We start from the raw sequence: 24,550 nt of genomic DNA on the forward strand, positions 1-24,550 counted from the left end.
TGCCGAATCGCAAAATAGGGCCTGGTCAGAGAGGGGGTAAAATCTTCCGGGACTGAAGTGGTTAAAACATGGTGCACTCACATTTTAAAGTGTCTTCATAGACACAGGTTAACAGGCATGAAATCATACAATGATATTTTCTGAAACCTCTAGAATGAAAGGGAAGACTCACACAACAGATAGTTGAGTTAAATCTATACTTTAACTGCGTGTGGGACCACTGGCTAATATTAAAAATGGCAACTTGTACTTTGATGTGATCTCATCTGAAAAATTAGCCTACAAACCAGTATTAAATACAATATAAAATACAGTTCATCTGCTGTCACAGCAATAGACCACCTTCTGTTGCTATTGTGTATATAAGCGCTTGGGTTTGCATGACTCTCTACTATGTAAAGCCTCTTCCATACTGTGTTAGAAAATCACTTACCATTTGTCAATGCAGGCCATTATACAGAACATTATGCAAAGCCATCATTTTATTAGAAACATTACCTATCCAGGCCTTTTTCCTGCTTGTGGGCTTCTGTTTTTTTCTGGGTTCTCACAGATTATAACATATATATTTCATGGTGGTTATGCCAATTTGAGAGATCTCAAACATTGAGGCTGATTTGCAAAAGAAGTTGGGTATCATTACTTAACCTCCCTGGCGGTATGATTATGTCAGGAATTACATACCAAAAGCGGTACAATTGTTTTCATGGAAATTTGGCGTTATGTATTATAGGCCTACAATTCTTAGTAATTGCTGACTTAAACCTGACCAAAACAAGAGTCTAGTAGACATCCCAGATGTGATAAATTTGAAACACAAACGCGTGAATTATAATCAAATCAATAATATTATTTTATTATTTAATATATAATATATATAATAAAATTATATTATTGATTAGATTATAATTCATGCATTATATATTATATATAGATATATGTGTGTGTGTGTGTATATATATATATATATATATATATATATATATATATACCGGTATATATATATATATGCACATATATATATATATATATATACCGGTATATATATATATATATATATATATATATATATATATATGCATATATATATATATATATATGCATATATATATATATATATATATATATGTATGTATGTATGTATGTATGTATATATATATATGCATATATATATATATATATATGCATATATATATATATAAATATATATATATATATATATGTAATATAAAATGTATTTTGTGTTTTGTGCAACGTTTTTTTTTTTTGAATTTCCCTCCCTAGTTCCGCTCCCATGCAGCATTGCTGCTGCAGGGAACGGAACTAGGAAGTGATCACACCGACGGTGGACGGAGGAGCGGCGGGACTCTCGGCTGGCGATCTCAGCAATGAGAGATCATCGCTGGATCGCCAGGACAAGGTAAGAGAACACCGCTGCGCTCTCTGCCCATCCACCCCGAGCGTGACTCGGGGTTACCGCTCCTGCAATGAAAAATCCATTTAAAAAAAATATGTGAACATTTGCATTAGCTACAGTATCTCACAAAAGTGACTACACCCCTCACATTTCTGTAAATATTTTATTGTATCTTTTCATGTGACAACATTGAAGAAAGGACACTTTGCTACAATGTAAAGTAGTGAGTGTACAGCTTGTATAACAGTATAAATTTGCTGTCCCCTCAAAATAACTCAACACGCAGCCATTAATGTCTAAACAGTTACAACAAAAGTGAGTACACCCCTAATAATGTCTAAATTGGACCCAATTAGCCATTTTCCCTTGCCGGTGTCATGTGACTCATTAGTGTTACAAGGTCTCAGGTGTTAATGGGGAGCAGGTGTGTTACATTTAGTGTTGTTTTGGTTCTCTTTCTCTCATACTGGTCATTGGAAGTTTAGCATGTCACCTCATGGCAAAGAACTTTCTGAGGATCTTAAAAAAGAAATGTTACTCTAAATAAAGATAGCCTAGGCCAGTGTTTCTCAACTCCGGTCCTCAGGGCACACTAACAGGCCAGATTTTAAGTATTACCTTGGGGAGATGCAGACTCGAATACTGCAATCACTGAGCAGCAAATTATATCACCTGTGATGTATTTCAGTTTTCTTGCAAACCTGGCCTGTTAGTGTGCCCTGAGGACCAGGGTTGAGAAACCCTGGCCTAGGCTATAAAAAGTTTGCCAAGACCCTGAAACTGAGCTGCAGCACAGTGGCAAAGGCCATACAGCGGTTTAACAGGACAGGTTCCACTCAGAACAGACCTCGCCATGGTAGACCAAAAAAGTTAAGTGCACGTACTCAGCATCATATCCAAAGGTTGTCTTTGGGAAATAGACCTATGATTGCTGCCAGCATTGCTGCAGAGGTTTAAGAGGTGGGGGGTCAATCTGTCAGTGCTCAGAGTATACACCGCACACTGCATCAAATTGGTCTGCATGGCTGTCATCCATCTTCTAAAGATGATGCACAAGAAAGCCAGCAAACAGTTTACTGAAGACAAGCAGACTAAGGGCATGGATTACTGGAACCATGTCCTGTGGTCTGATGAAACCAAGATGAACTGTGACATACTGAAGCAGAGCATGATCCACTCCCTTCGGAGACTGGGCCGACGGGCAGTATTCCAACATGATAACAACCCAAAACAAACCTCCAAGACTACCACTGCCTTGCTAAAGAAGCTGAGGGTAAAGGTGATGGACTGGCTAAGCATGTCTCCAGACCTAAAACCTATTGAGCATCTGTGGGGCATTCTCAAACAGAAGGTGGAGGAGCAAGGTCTCTAACATCCACCAGCTTCATGATATCGTCATGGAGGAGTGGAAGAGGACTCTAGGGGCAACCTGTGAAGCTCTGGGGAACTCCATGCCCAAGAGGTTTAAAGCAGTGCTGGAAAAAAATAGTGGCCACACAAAATATTCACAGTTTGGGCCCAATTTGGACATTGTCACTTAGGGGTGTACTCACTTTTGTTGCCAGCAGTTTAGACATTAATGGCTGTGTGTTGAGTTATTTTGAGGGGACAGCAAATTTACACTGTTAGAGCCATTTCACATATGAGCGACCCGACTGGCCGCGACCTCGGAGCGGCCGGCACGGACTTCATATCATTGAAGTCAATGCAGGTCGTTCCAGGTCGCCCCAAAGAAGCTCAGGACCCTTTTTCTAAGTCGGAGCGACTTGTGTCACGCCTATTAGAACGGGTCCTGTGCTACTCTATGGCAGGCGACCCACGGAGACTTGTCAGGCGACCAGGTCACCTGACAAGTCACCCCAGTGTGAACCGGCTCTTATACAAGCTGTATACTCACTAATTTACATTGTAGCAAAGTGTAATTTTTTCAGTGTTGTCACATGAAAAGATGTAATAAAATATTTACAAAAATGTGAGGGCTGTACTCACTTTTGTCAGATACTGTATCTAGTCATGTAAAAAGCATCTACACATAATCATGAATTAAAAGTGAACTGGAATATGCCTTTCACATAAAATGAATATTCTTACAATATTTTAATGATTTTTGACAATTATCAACTTTTGTAAGTAAAACAGCCCATTTATATCTATATGTTCCCAGCTATTGCAAGTAACTGTTTTCTACACTGCCAACATTGTGGCCAATTTACTAAAGGAGTAGAATTACATTTTGCAAAGGAATTTTTATTTAAAAAGAAGTTTTCACTTTTCTGAATGTGGTGAAAATTCACTTTTCATATGATTGGATAACTAAAGTGAATACTCACCCAATTTTTTGTCTAAAGATTTTCAACCCCATCTAGTAAGTTAGATTCTCTGTCTCTGAAATGTATACCTCTCTTTATATAAGAAAGTATCTTTCTTGTTCCAGAAACTGCTAATTAACACTGCACACTGTAATAGTTGTAGTTATAGTTAATATAAATCATCAGTAGAGTGACTGGTTTAGTGCATCATTATAAAAGATTAAATACATTTAGTTACATTAAATAGTAATATAGCACTTTTCTGATTTGTGAAGATACCAGTAAAATGATTGCTTCATGTGGGCTAAGGTTATTTAATGAATTATGATAAGCATTCACTACTACTACATTTTACACAATAAACTATTATGGACTTAAGAAGTGACCTGAGTATTCCTGATAAATGTTTTCACCTGCTAGTGTTAAAAGCTATCTCTGCATCGTTAAAGCCTGGGAGCAATGTCATTCCAGAGATTTTAGTTTAGAAAAAAAGTTGAAAGTAGAAAAACGCTGTCCTTCCTTCCAGGCATGTCAAGCATATTAATTCTGTAAATTGATATCCTTTACCCTTTGCAGGCCAAGCACAGAGTATATATAGGAGAGTTTCCAGAGATTTGTACCAGAGGCGCCCTGTCTCTATCATCAATCTCCTTTTTCTGTTTATTCACATTTTCATCTTTATCAACTTCTAAGCCACAATGAGTCAATTTAAGCAGTTTGGTGGTGGAGCCCAAAAGAAGGGTTTCAGCTCATTCTCTGTGTCCAGAAGTAGTGGAAGCTTTGGAGGTTCTGGAGGTGCTGGAGGTGCTGGAGGTGCTGGTGGAGCTGGTGGAGCTGGTGGAGCCGGTGCAGGAGGTTTTGGTAGCAGAAGCCTTTTTAACGTAGGAGGTAGAAGGACCATCTCCATCAGTACCGCAGGTGGTCAAGGTGGATATGGTGCATTGGGCTTTGGTGTAGGAGTTGGTGGTGGTGGTGGCTTTGGTGGTGGTGGCTTTGGTGGTGGATCAGCAGGATTCGCACTTGGTCAAGGGTTTGGTCCTGGGGGAGCCCAAGCTGGTATTCAAGAGGTAACAGTTAACCAAAGTCTTCTGGCACCACTGAATTTGGAGATTGATCCTGAGATACAAAAAGTCAGACTCCACGAAAGGGAACAGATTAAAACATTGAACAATAAATTTGCCTCCTTCATTGATAAGGTAAGGATCTGTTATACCATAATATACTATTTTTCCTTGGTACAGGGTTCATTTTCATTACTGAGTTTATACTTTTTTAAGTTGAATTTGATTGCAAAAATATCTAGCTCAGACTAAATGTATGTATGACTAATGACCAGCAGGTGTTATTGCACTTTAAATTGTATTATCCTCTTTCCATAGTAATCATTACTTCTTGATTTAATACAGAATCATATAATTTTGCTATTTTGTCTGTCCAATTTATAAGCTGTCTTTCATTAACACTATATAAAAGTATAAGTGAAAAACTGGTATAAAGGCACTCACAGATCTTGTAGAGGAGAAAGATCAAAACAACAGCATATTTATTGTCAATGTTTTCGATGATGCTCAGTCCATCTTCATCGGAAACATTGACAATAAAAATGCTGTCTTGATCTATCTATTTTGCAAGACAAATGGCTACCAGTTTTGGATTTGTATAGATTTCTTTGTGGGTGAGCACCTGGGCATTTATCTCAAACATAGAATGTTGGGGCTCCCTTGGGACTGTTAAAATATAAACGAGATAGCTTAACTATATTTGTATGTAATATCTAAGAAATTTTATCTTGAGAAAGGCAAATTTCTTGTGATAGTGCATTATACTTTTTTATGTTTGGTAATAGGTTCGGTTCCTTGAGCAACAAAACAAAGTACTTGAAACAAAATGGAGCCTCCTGCAAGAACAAGGAGGGCAAGTCAAAGGTGGAGCCCGTGGCAAAAGCAATATTGAAGCTATATTTGATGCATACATCAACAGCCTGAAGAGGCAGTTGGATGCTCTACAAAATGATAAATTTAGACTCGATGGAGAGCTTAGGAACATGCAAGACTTGGTGGATGACTTCAAGAACAAGTAAGCAATATCCATAGCACTGGAACATTTAATTAATGAAGTCCATATCATTTTTTTGTAAATTTATGTTTTTTCTAACAGTGTTATTCATTTTAATCAATACTGTGAATGAAATACAAAATTCAAGGTTAGGAAAACACAAATGGTTTTCAAAGATTGTAGTATGTTTCTAGACAGTTCTAGTCATATTTCCAAAACAAGGTTTAACTAACAAGTATTTATGACACATGAGTGTGAACTCAGAAACATAAAAGTATGTCACTGGCGCTATCAGAGTGATGGTCAATATAAAGAAAATTAGGAAGGAGACAAAAACACAGATCCTCCAGCTGACGGTTACACTAAAAGTCCAGGAGGCAACCAAAGAGTGCAAAAAATGACATATAAAAGAAAGATATATATAGTTCCTGGCACAGAGGATCGCTACCTTGTAGGGCCCCAAAAAAAGTGATAACTGATGGATAGAAATTAGGAAATATAACATTTATCACTTTAGAAAGGCAGGATGGCAGAAAGTCAAATTAGTATGTGCAGCTGTGCAGGAACTTTGGACCAAAGGAGGGAAGCTGAACACAATGATTACTGTAAATTGTAGAGTGGAGTCACACTTTGTGCACAGTATTCCAGAGGTTTGGTTCATGTGTGGAGACTAGAGGATCATAGCTGACTGTAGGAGCTGGGTGCAAGAGAAATTGTCTGGAAGAGTGGTGGACGCTCACAGTATATATGCTGTGAAGGGGGTTTTAGGGTGGAACAAGTGAGGATAATCAAACTCTTTAATGGTTATTGAATATACAGAGACAAAATGTATTCAGCCAGAAGAAACTTATCAGCGGCTGGAGGCACTTACAGGGGAAAGTGCCTAGCAGCAACTAACAGTAATGATGCTGTGCAGATGGGCTTGTAAATGGAATGAGACAGCAAATGCTCAGCCTTTAAAGTGTTTTTTTTTTTTTTTTTTTAACATGTCATACTTACCTGCTCTGTGGCATGGTAATGGTATTGCACAGAGCAGCCCTTATCCCCCTCTTCTTGGGTCCTCCACCGGCCCCCCTGGCTCCTCCTCTTCTCCATGTGCCACCATAGGAAACTACTGTGCAGGCTCTATCCCAAGCCAGGCTGTCTATAGACACAAACAGTGCGGCTTGGCCTCACCCCCCGCTTTCTCATCACTGGAGTTAATTGACAGCATTAGAAGCCAATGGCTCCTGCTGCTCTCACAGAGTCCAGAGAGGAAGGAGAGAGCACAGGTCTCTAATGAGATCGGGCACAGGTAAAGGGGGCTAGGGGGGAACTGACAATAGAAGGTTTTTTACTTTAATGTAGAGAAAGCAACAACTTTATTGACTGTAATCATACCAATCCATAGTTCAATCTATGGACAGAATAATAAAAGAGCAGTGGTTCATGGCAGTCTGTAGGTGGGAATGCCCTTTCTATAGGTGTAGGCAATTTGTGTACCTCCTGATCCTGAAGCCTGACTGAAAAACGTAAAGATTTAATAAATCCATCCTGTCTTGTTGCTAGAACGTTGCTAAGACTCTCCTAGCTCTCTTCATCTCCACCATCACAGGTGCAAACTCTTTCTCTAATTTAAACTCTCTTACATACCTTTCTGTCCCTGACACCGTAGCTCTGAGCTCAGCATATGCAAGCTCACGCCTGTGGAAAAGCTTTCCAACTGTCCTGTTTTGACAGAAGCCAATCATTAGATTGATTTCTGTGGAGCAGGAACTGCCATACATGGATCAAAATTTGGCCAGTCCCCGCTGAACCAGGCAAATTTGATTGCCATTTATGGCCAGCTTTACTGTCTACATGTTAGACAGGTGATTACTTCCAACAAGAGAAAAAAAAAATAGATAGTTATATAGCATATTCAAAATTACAAGTTCAATTTTTACAGGTTTGCTAAGGAGCATAACTGTACTTCTTTTTATATGCAGATATGAAGATGAAATCAACAAGAGGACATCAGCAGAGAATGACTTTGTTGTACTTAAGAAGGTAACTTCAGATAATTTTTAGTAAATCTAAAACAAAGTTGTTGTTTATTTGAGACTAATGACTGACAATAGGTTTTCTAACCTTAAAAGTGAACATAGACCAGACACGGTTGGACATATAGGTATTATGCCACCACAAGGAAAGATCTTTTCTTCCCTATGTTTAATGAGTATCTTGGTATTTGTCTGAAGTTTAAGTTTAGTGCACAGACTGGTTACTGAGGGGCTAACGAATATACTCTGATGACTGGTTAATGAGATTCCAATGCATATACCGGTAATGGATAATGCACATATTCTGTGGTTTGGACATTTAGGGATTAATTTAATAAAGGCAAAAAGACTGTGCACTTTGCAAAGTGCAGTTGCTCCAGAGCTTAGTAAATGAGCAGAAGCTCTGCTGATTTCCATCATCCAATCATGTGCAAGCAAAAATGCTGTTTTTTTTTATTTTTATTTTCCTTGCACGTGATTGGGTACTCTTTGCAAAGTAATTTCTTACCTCATTTACTAAGCTCTGGAGCAACGGCACTTGCATAGGGCAACTGCACTTTGCAAAGTACAAAGTCTATTTACCTATAGCAGAGGTGTAACTAGAACCTTCAGGACCCCGGTGCAAGAAACCATGAAGGGCCGGGGCCCTTCCTTTCAAGCCTGGGGCTCTTCCCACTGATCCTGGGGCCCTTTACTCTTATTGTGGGACCCTTTCTCAAGTTCTGCAGTGAGCCCCCTTCCTGCCATCTTGAAGCCTCCCGTGGTGCAATGCCAGGACTCGGTTGCAAGTGTGACCTTTGCAATCCTGGACGTTCACCCACTGGTGTCAGTAGTTTTTATTTTTTGGTATTTTAATTGTATTATTTTTTATAATTTTATTTTAATTTTTTACAATGTCACTGACTATGACTCTGTCCATTCAGAAAAGGAAGGAGCTGGTAAAATACATATTTACTGACCCCTTCCTGGTTCTCTATTGTGACACATCCCCTGAAGCAGCCGGCAGGAGAGGGAAGGGAGCACCGTAGGGGGGGGACCAGGGCAGCACACATCGGGCCCAGAGACAGCAGAACACAAGTGAACTGGATAGAAGGAGTGGTGGGGGCAGCATACAGGGGAACCAATCTTCTTCATTTTCCTCCTGCAGCTACAGGAGGAAAAAGGAGGACAGTGAATTCTCTACATGCTGCCCCCGCCGCCCCTCCTATTCAGGTGTACAGGGGAGCCACAAAGGCCCCTTGGAGCATTGGGCCGGTTGCAATTGCAACCCCTTTAGTTACGCCCCTGGCCTATAGTAAATAAAAACCTTAACATTTAATGTAAATTCTTTAATAAATGATCTCTAAAGGGTTAATATAGTCTAAAGAGTGATCACAGAGTGGTATGTACATAATGTGGACACTGAGGGAAGTAATACACATACTCTGCAGACTGATCGCTTAAGGATTATCACACATATTCTGGTGATTGGTCACTATTTGTTAACACATATTTTGAGGAATATTTTTATTGCGTATATACTGTACAGTGGTCACTAAGGGGATGATGCACATACTCTGGTAAATCATACAAAAATGTGATGCGCCAGAAATATAAAATCAAAAAGTGATGACAATAAATCATATCCAGTTCATAAGGCACATAGCAATGTGTGTGCTTCCAATAAAATGATATAAAGAGTGTCCCGTGTTCAGATGAAGAAAATCCAGTGATGAAAACAACTTGTAATCACCAATATAGTGAATCCCTCCACCAGGTGAATCAGCCTCTCACCTTTCTGAAGGACCCAAACGGGCCAGCAATCACATGTATCATTGATCAGACTTCCAGGAAAGAGCCACACTATATTGCACCTCGAGGGATCCCGGGACATATAGAAAACAGATGAAGAAATCTAGTGCTCTCCGCTTACTAATAAGGGTGTGCTTTATTAGAGAAAGGCAGATCAACTCACATTTGTCGGGCACTCAGCTGTGCCTGCTGTATAATCGATGTCAGCGATCTGTTACCAGAGAGAGACTCTGCGTCGGCCACGCACGCTCCGCCCCCCTATACGCGTTACGTCGAGCGTAATGCTCCTTTGACTTCCTCTGGTACAACTGGTCACTGGGTGGTAACACATATAGTATGGAGAAAACAGAACTCTGAAATGTTAATTCTTATATGCTTGATATTGATCATTGAGGAGTTGAATGTGTTTTACTGTGGCATAGACTAGTCTTAACCACTTTCGGACCGCCCACCGCATATATACTGTGGTAGGACGGCCCGGCTGCGCAAAATCACGTAGAGGTACGTGATTTTGTGCACGGGTTCTCGGGGGCGCGCGCACGCCACTGGAACACTGCTCCCACTGTGATTAGACACAGCAGGAGCCAACCAGCGGGTCCAGCAGCCACAATGGCCGCCCAAGCGTGCAGGAGAATGACAGAACTCTCTGTCACAGAGGAAGAGTAAGATCTTGTGTTTCAGCTAAGCTCTCTCTCTACATTCATCCCCCACACAGTTAAAAAGCATTCCCTAGGAGCACACTTAAGCCCTTGATCACTCCTAGTGTTAACCCCTTCCCTGCCAGTGTCATTTATACAGTACAAGTGCATTTTTTTTTCAGCACTGATCACTGTATTGGTGTCACTGGTCCCCAAAAAGTGTCACTCAGTGTCAGATTTGTCCGCCGCAATGTCGCAGTCCCTCTGAAAATCACTGATCGCCGTCATTATTAGTAAAAACATTAATAATTTATAATAAAATAAAAAAAAATAAAAAGGCCATAAATGTATCCCCTAGTTTGTAGACGTGATAACTTTTGTGCAAACCAATCAAAATACACTTATTAGGGTTTTTTTTTTTACCGAAAATATGTAGCAGAATATATATTGGCCTAAATTAATGAAAAAATTAGATTTTTTACATTTTTTTATTGGGAATGTTTTAAAGCAGAAAGTAAAAAACATTGTTTTTTTTTTTTCAAAAATTGTCAGTCTTTTTTTGTTTATAGCGCAAAAAGTAAAAGCCGTAGGTATGATCAAATACCACCAAAAAAAGCTCTATTTGTGGGAAAAAAAGATATACATATTTTGGGGAACAGCGTTGCAGGACAGTGCAATTGTCAGTTAAAGCAATGCAGTGCCAAATTGCAAAAAATGGCCTGGTCATTAGGGGGTAAAGCCTTCCGGAGCTGAAGTGATTAAGCTACAACTGTGCAGTAGAGATAGTTGAGATCACAGGCTAAACCATGGATCAGGGACTGCAGAGAGAGTTGAAGAATACATAACACAAAGACCACAGACCAGTTCAGGAAATCAGGATTTTTTTGCATGATTGAGTGAACTAGAAGGGAGAAAAGCATAGCAAGGACTAAGGGCAGAAATGCAGCGGTGGATAAGTAGCTGACTGACTGGAGAAGATAAGACTGACTTAGTTAGTAATTCAACCAAACTAGACTCAGATCTGTTGTAGTTGCTTCACTGTTCAATACCAGCCTGGGGGCAGTGTGGTAATAAAATGATACTGCCTAACCACTATACAGGCAGATTACCAACCTGGCTCTGCTCACTGGTAGGGCTATGTAAATCTTCAAATTGGATAGGCAGCAATACAGATCCTTTAGCAGAAAAAATGGCTCTCATGTATGCATTTCAAAAATATGTTTAACTGTTTACCTGGAGTTCAGATTTAATTTAATAGAAGTAGTTGTATTATAGGGATCATTCTCTTCTTTGTAACTGTAAAAAAAATCAATATACTTTTGTCATCATTGTAGGATGTAGATGCTGCCTACATGAACAAAGTAGAGCTTGAAGCTAAGGTTGATGCTTTGACCGATGAGATCAACTTCCTCAGGACTCTTTATGAACAAGTAAGATATATATTATTATCATATAAGCAACATGGAGCCTATATATTAGGAGTGGCAAAATATTTGACTTCCATTTCACTACACTGCTCTGTTTTTTTATTAAAATTATTGCTTGTTTTTAATCCAGTTTATAAAGTTTTCAATGGGAAGTTACACTGTATTCGTGTAAAACAAAAAGTGATATGTAGAAAGATCACTAGATAAATGACAAAAAACAGGCACAGTGTGACGAAAAAAAAAAATCATATATCAGTTTTAGTTCCTTTCATGTGCCCCTGAAACCCATTATGATTATAACGAGTTATGCTTAAAGTAGGGTGGTTTAAGTTATTAATAAAATGCTTCTGTGCAAATTGAAACATCTACAAAAAACGACTAATGGATGATGATGAAATATGAGGCCATTTTGGCAAAATTCATTGAAGCCTATGAGGAAAGCAACAATTCAGGGAGTTTTATGGAAGCTTCATTCAACTATTATGGATTTGTTCCTGAGCTCCCCATTAGTGTCATTATTTTACAGGGTTAAAACAAAAATAAAAAAAATACAAAAACCTAAAGGAGTAGATTTTTTCACTAAATCATATCAAACAATGTGAACTATCACCAATAGTGAAATCTGTAAAAGACCTGCTAAAACAGTTTTGCTCTTCCCTTCTTCGATATGAGCTTTACCATGAAATGAATAATATGAGTTTGAGCTTGTTATAAGTATAATTCTGTCTTTTATTGCCCATAAATTATCAGAATAACTTTACATCAGTATTAGCTCTAAATGTTAACCAGTTTGTTAATGAAGGAATAAAAATACATGAATGTATTTATTTCTATGTCTGTTTTACTTAGGAATTGGGTCAGCTGCAGGCTCAGATTTCTGACACTTCAGTCATCCTCTCCATGGACAACAACAGAGCTTTGGATCTGGACAGTATCATCGCTGAGGTGAAGGCTCAGTATGAGGACATTGCCAAGAGGAGCAGATCAGAGGCTGAGGCTACCTATTCAGTCAAGGTGAGTTTATTGTGGGAAATGTTTAAGGTAATGTTAGGAAGCTATAAGACCAGAACTACTTATTCACTGTGTAAAATAAAAGGTTATTGATAACTATGTTTTCCCCATAGTGTTGATGACTTGTTTTATAATAATAGGTCAAGGAGCTGCAAGCATCTGCTGGTGCACAAGGTGATGTTCTCCGTAATACCAAGAATGAGATTTCTGAGCTAAATCGCAAACTTCAGAGGCTTCGCGCTGAGATTGAAAATGTGAAAAAACAGGTAAGACATTATAATAACACAGCAAAAATAATATTAACAGCAAATAATGTCAAAATACACTCCTGGACATTGTAGGAAACCTAATGAAGTAATTCAGTGTCCATTATTGGTTTATGTTTGAATTCTAATTGCTTGGTAAAAAGAAAGTTTGTTAAGCTTGTCCTTTTCTAGGAAATAATGTGAATACCGAGCCACATTATGTAATGGGGGGTGGGGAGGGGGTTGGTAACTTATGGAATGAGGTATCCTCAGTGAGCACAGATACTGGCTAGCAATGAAGGTTATCATATATCAGCAGCAAAATTGCAGCCTTAACTGTGCAATAGAGCTGGCCAGAGCCAGGGTGTGTGTCTAAATTCGAATGAACCGTACACATGATCCAAAAATTGGGCGACAGATCACCTGGTTTTTTTTTTGCATGCTAATCAGATGTCGAACATGGAGAGGTTAATAAAGTTTTGAAAATTCTCATATGACAGAATAAAGAATCAAAAGTGATGTAATTTGTTGTAGTGTATTTTCAGACGATAACTGTACTGATTAAATGAAAATTGTACGATCTGGTATCGTACAAGAAAAATTTACATGCTTGTCCCATCGAATTAAATCGGATGAACTGTCAGGATAGGCTCTCGAAAGCTCCGAACTAACAATCCGATTATCGCCGCACGATCGCTTCGAAAACAGTATTTTTCGTCCGATTTTTGGATCGGGTACGGGCCATTAGGTCATTGGACCATTAGTAACAATTACTTTTTATGCAACTGTGGGTTCAAGGTTCTGTGTAGGAACCTATTTAGGAACAATGCTAAAAATGGGATAGGACCTAATAAATATTACATTACATGTAAAAATGACAAAATATTAGAATATTATGGTTTATATAACTGGATAGCTGGTGGAATGGCACAAACTGGTCTATGGAGGGCAAGTGTTGGAAAAACATTGCCCTGTATCATTGTTTGATTCCCATTATATAACAAAATTGTCATCATATACAATGTTTCCGCAATAGTTAAGTAATAAAATATAATTTTTTATATTTTCTATAGAATGCAAAACTTCAGACAGCCATTGCTGAGGCAGAGGACCGTGGAGAGCTTGTCCTGAAGGATGCTCATGCAAAACTTGCTGAGTTAGAAGCAGCTCTTCAAAAGGCAAAACAAGAGATGGCTCGTCAGCTGAGAGAATACCAGGAACTGATGAATGTCAAATTGGCTTTGGATGTGGAAATTGCCACATACAGAAAACTGCTGGAAGGAGAAGAGACCAGGTAAGCAATCCATCTGCAATGTGTGTCTGTAATCTTTAGTAGGGATGATCAAACTTTTCTTTTTAATAACTTTTTATTGATTTTTTCCAATAATATACACATAACAAAACCAAAAACATACAAAACATAACATAACAACCATCACATCTAACAAACAAACTAACAAAAAAAAACAAAAAAAACACAAAAAAAAAAAAAAAAAGACCCCACCTGGCGGAGTGGTATTACCAAAAATTTTTACTGAACGTTTATCAATTTCTTCTTATTTCACCAAGTCGTATCACCTGGGCGTTTTTGTTGCAGGCATTTTTTTGGGCATTTTTTGGGTGCCTTTGGAGGCAGGCATAACATCTGAACTTCTGTATAGGGGTTTATATACACACACACATATATGTATATATACACATACACACATATAGGTGTGATAGGAGCGGAGCCCTATGCCTGCAAATAATTTCATTAGCGCAGGCATAGGGTTCTGCTACTTTCACACCTATATGTGTGTATGTGTATATATACATATATGTGTGTGTGTATATATATCCCTATACAGAAGTTCAGATGTTATGCCTGCCTCCAAAGACGCCCAAAAAAATGCCCCAAAAAACGCCTGCAACAAAAACGCCCAGGTGTGTTGTTGCAGGCATTTTTTTGGGCGTTTTTTGGGCGTCTTTGGAGGCAGGCATAACATCTGAACTTCTGTATAGGGGTATATATACACGCACACATATATGTATATATACACATACACACATATAGGTGTGATAGGAGCGGAGCCCTATGCCTGCAAATAATTTCATTAGCGCAGGCATAGGGTTCCGCTACTTTCACACCTATATGTGTGTATGTGTATATATACAAATATGTCTGTGTGTATATATACCCCTACACAGGAGTTCAGATGTCATGCCTGCCTCCAAAGACGTCCAAAAAAAAGCCCAATAAACGCCTGCAACAAAAATGGCCAGGTGTGACAGGAGCGGAGCCCTATGCCTGTTCTGCTAAAAATTCTAAGAAAAATTATCTTTTTTGTATGGCGTTCACCCTGAAATGGAAGAGTTTGGTCACCCTGCCATAGCAGTCAGAGGCAGTTCCCCCTACACTACACTACACTACAGTCACCCTGACACTTAACACTTTCCCTACAGAAACTAGATTATTAAATCTAACTATAGTGGAAAATAGTACCCTAACTACACTAGATATCCCTTTCCTCACACTAATAATTGCTAAATGACACTTTTGAAGCAGGAGTAACAGAATTGCTTGCACTCTCTTCCACAGCCCCTGTATTACAGTGCTAGAGATTTGGCGGGGCTATGTTATATACTGGGGGGCGTATTTACTACTGATTGGCCTCTGGACCCCCTAGTCACTCCAATAACATTCCTAGCATCCTCCTGCCCCCTCAATTGGCTTTTACTGATGGTTCTGGTCCAATCACAGGCTTTTAAAGCCCAGTTCCTGTCCCATTGCATTTTGGTCGGTTCTGGTTGCCGAATTCCGAACTTTTTCCGCAAAAAGTTCGGAATTCGGCCGAATTTCGAACAGTCAATGTTCGGGTCGAACCGATGGTCGACCTGAACGATTTGATCATCCCTAATCTTTAGTCTAATTTATGTCACTTCACAAAAACTGCTATCATGTGTATAGTAGAGTCTTAGGGTCACAATACATGTTACAATCTAACCATTCAGTCTTTTTACAATCAGCTTTAGATTTACCAACACTATGTAAAATAAGGGCCTACTCAATCTATCCAATCTTTTTTATCCAGTCAGGCAGGCGCTTGCACTACAAAGTTGTTGGTAGATCTAAAAGAGATTATATACAGTCAGATTGTAATGTCTGTGGTGAGCTGTACTTATTAGAAAGAACTGACAGGGGACTGCTAATGGCCGCAGTACACAAAGGGCAACACCACAGTGAAATATTTTTGACCACCTTGATGCATTTGAGGGTGAAGTAAAGCAAACTATTTTTGAACAAGAATTAAATTTGTTTTAAAGCAAGTCCTCATTGGCCCCTATAGCTGAAGGCACTGTGAGAAAATGAATCCTCAAAGTTCACAAAAGAGGCACATCCTTTTCTCTGGTGGCAGGGACCTAGCAGCCTGCTCCCTCCTAATAAAAAAACAAACAAACAGCAGGTGCTGTGCTAAGTCTCTGTTGTGACCTTTGAGAATGGATTACTCCATGGTACCTGCAGCTACAAGGGGCAGTGGGGGCTAGTTTTAAAACATTTTTTACCACGTGTTAAGTATATATATAAAAACTTTAATGTCCAAAGTATGCACATTTATTGGAACAGAATGAGGCAGTGGTTATTGTGGAACTACAGCAGAACATCTGCAAAAATAAATAAATAAACAAAATGTAATGCTGTTTCAGAAGCACATTTTCAATACATTTTCAAAGCAATAATACATACTGTTTGTAACAAAAGGGGTGAACTCTGTACAAGAGGACATTCATGAGTTTTCGAGCAGCATGATAACTTATGCAGCTTGGAGTGTAAGCAATTTCAAACATGTTCAATGATAAAAACCATACCTTTCTGTCTCTATCCTGATCTAAAATCTGTACTGCCCTTGAATCACCCAGTTCATAGGAATCATTTCATATCTAATAATTGTCCTGTTTTTTTTACTGCTGACATTTTATAGTATATAAACGTTTTGCTTAGCAAATTGTGAAATGAACTGTAAAGTGATCCTGCGGCATTCTCACTGATAGTAATCTAGCCTAACCTTATTTTTACCTCAAAATGTCATGATGCTTTATTAGAGAAATATATATATATATATATATATATATATATATATATATATATATATATATATATATATATATATATATAATATGTATATACATATATATTATATATATATATATATATATATATATATATATTGTCAGCAGAATTAGAGTATAGGATCTGTGCAATGATTACCTGTTCCTCTACCTTAGGGTCAGTAAGGCCACCCTTTCATGTTCATGACCATGAAACCCGTGGTCTGTGTTTCCTGAAATAAAGCAACACTGATTTTTTGGGTACTGAAGCATTATTGAAAAAAAAAACAAAACAATAGTGTAATAATAGTAATGAGACGGCTATGGGTTCTACTCTGTATGTTAAGGGCCTGACACATCAATCATAGTGGTTTGCATTTACACAGCAAAGGGGCTGGGGTTAAGCAGACCTCCTGCTGTACTTATGACCTCAAGAACTAGGTCACTATTTCAACAGGGTTGTCAAAAATCAGGTCCAAAGTCTCAAAACACTAGCCAAGTGCTGAGTACAAGGAACCCATTTGCATCACTGGTGCCCCAAAAAAGTAGGAATGGGTAAACTACTACCCTCTTTAGTAAATAAAAAATGGTTCCTTTGGACCTTTACCCTAATCTTTTCATCTTGAAGCAAGTTAATGCTAAAAAATAAAAATACAATTAACCTGGAAAAAAAAAAATCTTAGGGGCAACATTTATAAAGCAGTGAATGTGACATCCATCAGTGTTTCACTGCAGGTAAATCAATCAGTGTGATTAAAACATATGCAAGAGGAAGGTATACCTGGAGTGAATGACAAAATAAATGCTTCTGCACTTGAGAGTTGCTGGTAGCTAGGTCTGTAGAAGAGAGACTCCCCTTGCCTAGCCGCTGTTTTGAGTGTGCTGCCACTCCAAACAGGTCAGGAAAACCCAGATAGACTCCAATGCCTCGTACACACGTTCAGATAATCGGACGACTTATCGTTCACATTTTGTTGCATGATACTAATATTGAATTCAACAATGCATATAGGATTTTTTTTCGTACAATTCTGGAAAAGCTTACTGGTTGCGTAGCTACATATCAGATGTTTCAAAACAAAAACAATAGCAGCCAGGCTTTTTTCGTGCTATTTTAGTGTTTCTGATCATGCGCAGTCTTTGTCGATCAATTTTTAGCGGACGCATAATGCACTGATTAAACGATTGTCGTTCGCTAGGCTATCATACAATAGAAGTTTTCCTGTTTGTCCCTGCGGATTTTGTTGGACGAACTGTCATGATTGGCTGTCGAAAATTGTGTACAAACGATCAGATTATCGTGTGATCAGGTCGAAAGCGAGTTTTATCGTACAATTATCTGAACGTACAATAGAGAAGTGAAGTGAGGTAAAATGGCGCTTCCTGTTTAAAAGTGTTTATATAATTTTATGGAAGGGGTTAAAATTATGTGCAGTAAAGTGCTAATGTGCAATTATATGCAAAACCTCTATAAAAAATCTAAGCATTATTTTGGAAAAAATAAATAAAAATATATACACATAAATTGTGAGCATAAAGTGATATGTGCAATCAATAAAGATGACAATAAACAAAGTGCCAGTGCAAGTTATCCAGTGAAACCACCAAAAATATTATATATATATGTTAAATCAAAAAAGTCCAAAATCAGTCCATAAAGTGCTTGCAAAAAAGTGCTTCACAAAACAATAGTGCTTCAAATATTGTTGATGAGTGATATTCGAGGGGGTGATCCGGGTGGTAGGTGTAGGGTGAAGAAAAACATGCACCCCTCCAATATATCCCGCACTCACCAGAGATATATACCCCTACAGGGGTAATAAACTTTAGGGTAATAGCCTCTTTCCTATGGATCCTAGTAGTGGGCTCGTGGGTAAAGATATCCCTGGGTGTCTCCTCTCAGCGGGGTCAGACGTCATCGCACCTGATGACGTCATGCTGTGACGAAATGCGTCGTGCGTGGTTACATCATTTCCGCCCCACTGGAACGCAGATCCGGTCGCTGGTTCGCATAGCGTCCCGGAAGCAGCCGCCAACGAGGGATTCGCGGCCCCTATTGCTTCTTATGCTTGTTTTGCCACGTTTAAATGTGAGTACTACTCTTAAATTTTATGCTTAATAAAGAAGTTAAACGGTACATCACTATATGATGTCTTCCTCTTTACATACTACCTCGGGATATCTCCTTATACTTGAGAGAGGAATATTATGGTGATCTAGTGTATTGGAAACATCTGACCCCGCTGAGAGGAGACACCCAGGGATATCTTTACCCATGAGCCCACTACTAGGATCCGTAGGAAAGAGGCTATTACCCTAAAGTTTATTACCCCTGTAGGGGTATATATCTCTGGTGAGTGCGGGATATATTGGAGGGGTGCATGTTTTTCTTCACCCTACACCCACCACCCGGATCACCCCCTCGAATATCACTCATCAACAATATTTGAAGCACTATTGTTTTGTGAAGCACTTTTTTGCAAGCACTTTATGGACTGATTTTGGACTTTTTTGATTTAACATATATATATAATATTTTTGGTGGTTTCACTGGATAACTTGCACTGGCACTTTGTTTATTGTCATCTTTATTGATTGCACATATTACTTTATGCTCACAATTTATGTGTATATATTTTTATTTATTTTTTCCAAAATAATGCTTAGATTTTTTATAGAGGTTTTGCATATAATTGCACATTAGCACTTTACTTCACATCATTTTAACCCCTTCCATAAAATTCTTTAAACACTTTTAAACAGGCAGTGCCATTTTACCTCACTTCACTTCTCTATTGTACGATATAGCCCATTGGACTATATTTTGGGGTAGGCTGCAGCCTAGCTTACATCCATAAGCGTGGAATTTGTATCCCTTTTAATTATCTGAACGTGTGTATGAGGCATAAAACCTATAAAAATGTTTTTTAGGTAATGTAAAGGTAATGCGCTAGTCTGGTGTGCCCTCTGTATTTGTAACATTTATACCTGGAGGGAATGTCTGGTGAATGTCACATCTTACTGTTTTATAAATATAATCTCATAGACATTCATTATACTAACTACAATGGCAGATTCTGGACAGAATTGTACGGGACGTACTCTGATGCAGGGGTAGGCAAACTTTAAGAGGTGGAGATCTACCTAAACAACATGGGAGAAGTCAAAGATCACCGGGCACAGTATCACCTACTTCCACCTGATTTAACCTCTAATTGCTGTACTACTATGTTGCAGTCACGTGCACTGCATGGCAATTATGGGTTTAAATCTGGTGGTGAGGAGGAAACATATCACTCTGCATGAGACAGCACTACAGAGGAGGCATCGGCTTATGTGGCTCTTGCTCCCTACTACAACTCCAACTTTACAAGTAGTCCCTCTGCATTGCACGCTGATGCTCTGGATTGGCTGGTCATCAAGCCCAGACCGCGATCTACCATTCACCTGTCCACGATCTACTGGTTACTGACCCCCGCTCTAATGTTTCTGCTGTCAATATTAGGGTGTATCTAAATGCCAGAACAACATATAGGGGTTGATTTACAACCTAGAGGCTGCAAAATCTAGTGAATCTCTGCATAGAAACCAATCAGCATCCAGGTTTTTTTTTTTAATAACAAACATGTTATACTTACTTACCTGCTCTGTGCAGTGGTTTTGCACAGGGCAGCCCCGATCCTCCTCTTCTCGGGTCCCTCTTGTGTGCCCCTGGCCCCTCCCTCCTGTTGAGTGCCCCCACAGAAAGCAGCTTGCTGTGGGGGCACCTGAGCTGAGTCACAGCTCACTGTGTGCATTCAGACACGGAGCCGTGACCTGGCCCCATCCATTTTCTCTCCTGATTGGCTGCCTGTCTTTGATTGACAACAGTGGGAGCCAATCTGCTCTCTCAGCCAATGAGGAGGGGAGTCCTGGGCAGCTGAGAAACCCCTGCAACATCACTGGGCTTAGGTAAGTATTAGGGGGGCTGGGGGGGGGGGGACTGCTGCACACAGAAGGTTTATTTTATCTTAATGCATAGATTGAATTAAGATTAAAAAAAAACTTTTACCTTCACAGTCATTTTAATTGAACAAGCTGAAGTTAGAAGCTGATTGGCTACCATGCACAGCTGCACCACATTTTGCACTCTCCATATAAACAGGTTGTTTTAGAACTAAAGAACAACTCCCTCTTTTCTCATCACCCTAACATAGGAAAGAGGTGTTCTGCTACATTACTGGATTTCTGGCAGAATCAACTTCCACTGGCATATTTAACAGATGAAAAGGGAATAACTAAGATAAGTTCATTGTTAGGGTGTACATACACTTTAGTTACTTCTTTCATTCAACAGGTGTTACAAGGTTTTCTATTGGAGTAGCATAAACCAGCATTCAGATATGGCATCATTTATCACAAATTTTTAATGGTTATGCTAAAATACAGTAGTTAAATAAAAACAATAATGTATTTTTATTCACTACATTCTGTATTGCATTTTTTCCTGATACAATTGTAGAAAATAAATGAACATATTGTATAATAATAATAATAATAATAATAGAATTTCTGTATATTTTCATAGCAGTATATATGTTCATAGAACAATATTTTACTATAAAGAGCATATTTTTACAGACTGTTTATTAAAATAAAACTGGTGTTTCTTTTTGAATGTTTTTAGGTTGTCCACAGACAGCAATGTGAGCATTTGTAAGTATTCTTAGATACTTTTTTCTTTGTCTGGTTTGCTCTACATACAATGGTACATTTGATATAACTATGCATGTATATGCAATATCTTATGTATCAGTGATATTTATATATTAAATGTAATATTATGTTTTTTTACAGCTGTGGTCAGTGGAAAGACCTCCCTGGGAACTGGCGGCGGTGGAGCCGGAGGAAGCTATGGTGGTGGCTTTGGCGGCAGTGGCGCTGGAGGAGGATTTGGTGGTGGCTTTGGCGCTGGTGGTGGCTTTGGCGCTGGTGGTGGCTATGGTGGCAGTGGTGGTTCTGCTGGAGGCTTTGGATTCAGCTCTGGCAGCTCTTCAGGATTTGGAATATCAGCTGGCGGTGGCGGTGGTAGTAGCAGCATTCGATTTGCGTCCAGCCAATCAAGCTACAGAAGTTAAATCTCTCATGCTCCACTTTCGCATTGTGCAAATTCGTTCTTTTGCTTTCCACTAAATTGAGTTACTGCGTTACCATCAGATTTTTCTCTATTGCTATTCTTTGGTTTGTGCTACATTTGGAAACTAAGTAGAAACACATTTTCCCTATAGGAGGAAGGTAGGCACTCACCTTTTTGCAGTTGTGAAAGCTTTACAATCTTTAGGCCTACATCAACAACATCTCTAAGTGTCTTCATCATCACCAGGCATGGTGTTTACTTTAATTGTTGTCCTTAATAAAACTCTCTAATATTTTAATGCAGGTGAATTGACATAATTTGTTGCCTGCAATTTTTCAGTTTCCCAACTGTATTAGCTCAGCTGAGGCTTTAAATACAGTATTCTACAAATTTCAAGCTTTTTTCCCCACTGGCAAAAACCTTCTGCTTAATAGAAAAAAAAATTATCTTAAAACTTCATGAACAAACCTGGGCTGTATTTGACATCTTAGCAGCTACAGCAATGTAAGCCACAGAAGCTTGATACATGGGGTTATGTAATACGATAGCAAAGGGTATTCAGGCTTTGTTTTGTGTATTCAGACTTATGTAAGGTGATAAGTAGTTTGTATAAAGGCTACCTCATACCATTGCTCCTAACATCATGTAATTAACTAAGCCAATGCAATAATTTGTCTATGAAGTAGGGTAAAAATTATTGGCAATTCTGGATTTATAATTAGGAATTGTAGGTCCAGAGCGCTAATGTGCAAAAGGTGCACTTTCCTTGGAATTTTTCCTCCGTCCTTGCCATCTACATCATAATGAAAAGTTCAGCATTTTACTAACTTAAAAAAAAAATATGGTTCAGCGAGCATGGCGTCCCAACCTGTACCAAAGTGCATCCATCCCAACTGCAGGAGCTGAGGTGGGTGTACTGTAGCCATGCAGTCCAGCAAGAGACATAATACTATATACTGCTCCGGTGAATAAGAGGAGCAAACATCCCCCAACCTACTAAATATGATGGGATTCTTGCAAGGGTAATTTAGATGCTGTTAAGTCATTAAAAGGAAATATGGGGGAAGAGGAAGATTAGTATGGTCCATAATAACATAGCACCTGCCTAACGTAGCACCTATTGTAGTTTACAATATGTAACATAATACACAGCAGTTTAGCTGGCATCTGTGTATTGTGGTACCTCAATACCACTAAACATGACAACATAATATATATAGCATGGTATATGTCAACATAGCACCTCATTAATATGATACATGCTAACAAAGCACCCATGTAAAGTGACACTTATGTGATATGGTACATTACAGCAAAGCACTGTATACAGTAACATAACACCTGTGTATAATGGGACTTCCGTATCAAAATATAGCACCATAAGACATTTCTGTAACACATCACCTATGTTTAGGATGTCAGCTTTCAGTCAGTGCTTCATCCTCCAGAGGTTCTACACTCACAGGCTCGTGAGCTAAGTACCTCGTCCTATTAATTAGTCTTAAATGAAGCTGTGTGAAGTGGAAGGATGGTGTGTAATATGTAGTAACTTTCTGCAATCAATCACAAATCATCTCTCAGCTAATTTGCCTACAGTAATGTGAACAATGATAGATTTCTATTGTTTACTGTAATTTGCAGGTCATCTATGCATTGGTACTGTTTTACTGAATAGGCTGCATATGTAAAAAAGCATTGATCTGTAATAACCAATGAAATCTCAGTTAACTGCAGTGAGACCAGAATAAGATGACTTGTGGTTGCTTTATTATGGGATACTACAATATGATTTATTCCACTTCCTTATTAAGCAACAAACATTTCGCTGTACACAGGTGCTGCTGTATGAGTTTACATCTGCTCTGTATTTTGTAACACAAATAAAGGAAGATCTTTCATATACAAAATCTTATTAATGCCTTCATTCTCCTACCTTTTGAGTTTTGGTTTGGTATAATTAAGCACAATTCGTTGTAGCCCATAGCATTTAATTCATGTAAATCCAAAATGTTTTATAATTTGTTTTGGAAAGAGTGGAGAAGGTAAGGGTAAATAGTTCTAATGGTCCTTGGACCTTTCACATGGGCTTTCTGATCAGGTCCACCTGTCAGTTTTTCAGGTGGACCTGATCAGAAGCTCCATACAGCTCTGTGGGCAAGTTGATGTAAACAGACTTGTGTAAACACAAAGGGACTGAGTCATTTTCCCTTTTTCTTTTTCTAAAACTAAACATGATGGATAAGAGGTAACCTGATGTATGTTTTTATCTGGATACCTATAGAGCTATCACGGGTCTGCCCATGTTCACTGTGTAAATGTAGACACAAACTGAACTCTGGTTCAGCATCTGGCTCCACAGGGGATCTATTCATAGATCCCCTGCTGAACAGAACAGAACAGCTCCATGTGGAAGAGCCCTAAGAGGAGAATACCC

At 38.8% G+C, this 24,550-nt stretch overlaps 2 protein-coding genes across 2 annotated transcripts in view; both read left to right on the forward strand.

The window, feature by feature from the left end:
* The window catches only part of LOC309545287 (uncharacterized protein), a gene marked incomplete at its 3' end in the record, with an annotated part of 724,166 nt that overhangs the window by 574,639 nt on the left and 124,977 nt on the right, over positions 1-24,550 (forward strand). The window lies entirely within an intron of this gene.
* LOC309545293 (keratin, type II cytoskeletal cochleal-like) lies at positions 4,425-22,117 on the forward strand (the record flags this gene model as incomplete). The annotated part of the gene is made up of 9 exons (XM_082244435.1): positions 4,425-4,922; positions 5,573-5,802; positions 7,749-7,809; positions 11,566-11,661; positions 12,508-12,672; positions 12,810-12,935; positions 13,988-14,208; positions 21,667-21,695; positions 21,837-22,117. The coding sequence occupies 9 exons, from the start codon at positions 4,425-4,427 to the stop codon at positions 22,115-22,117; spliced, it is 1,707 nt and encodes a 568-aa protein (XP_082100561.1).

This window comes from Pelophylax lessonae (assembly GCF_965119305.1).
Source record: "Pelophylax lessonae genome assembly, chromosome: 2".
In the NCBI taxonomy this organism is placed as follows: domain Eukaryota; kingdom Metazoa; phylum Chordata; class Amphibia; order Anura; family Ranidae; genus Pelophylax; species Pelophylax lessonae.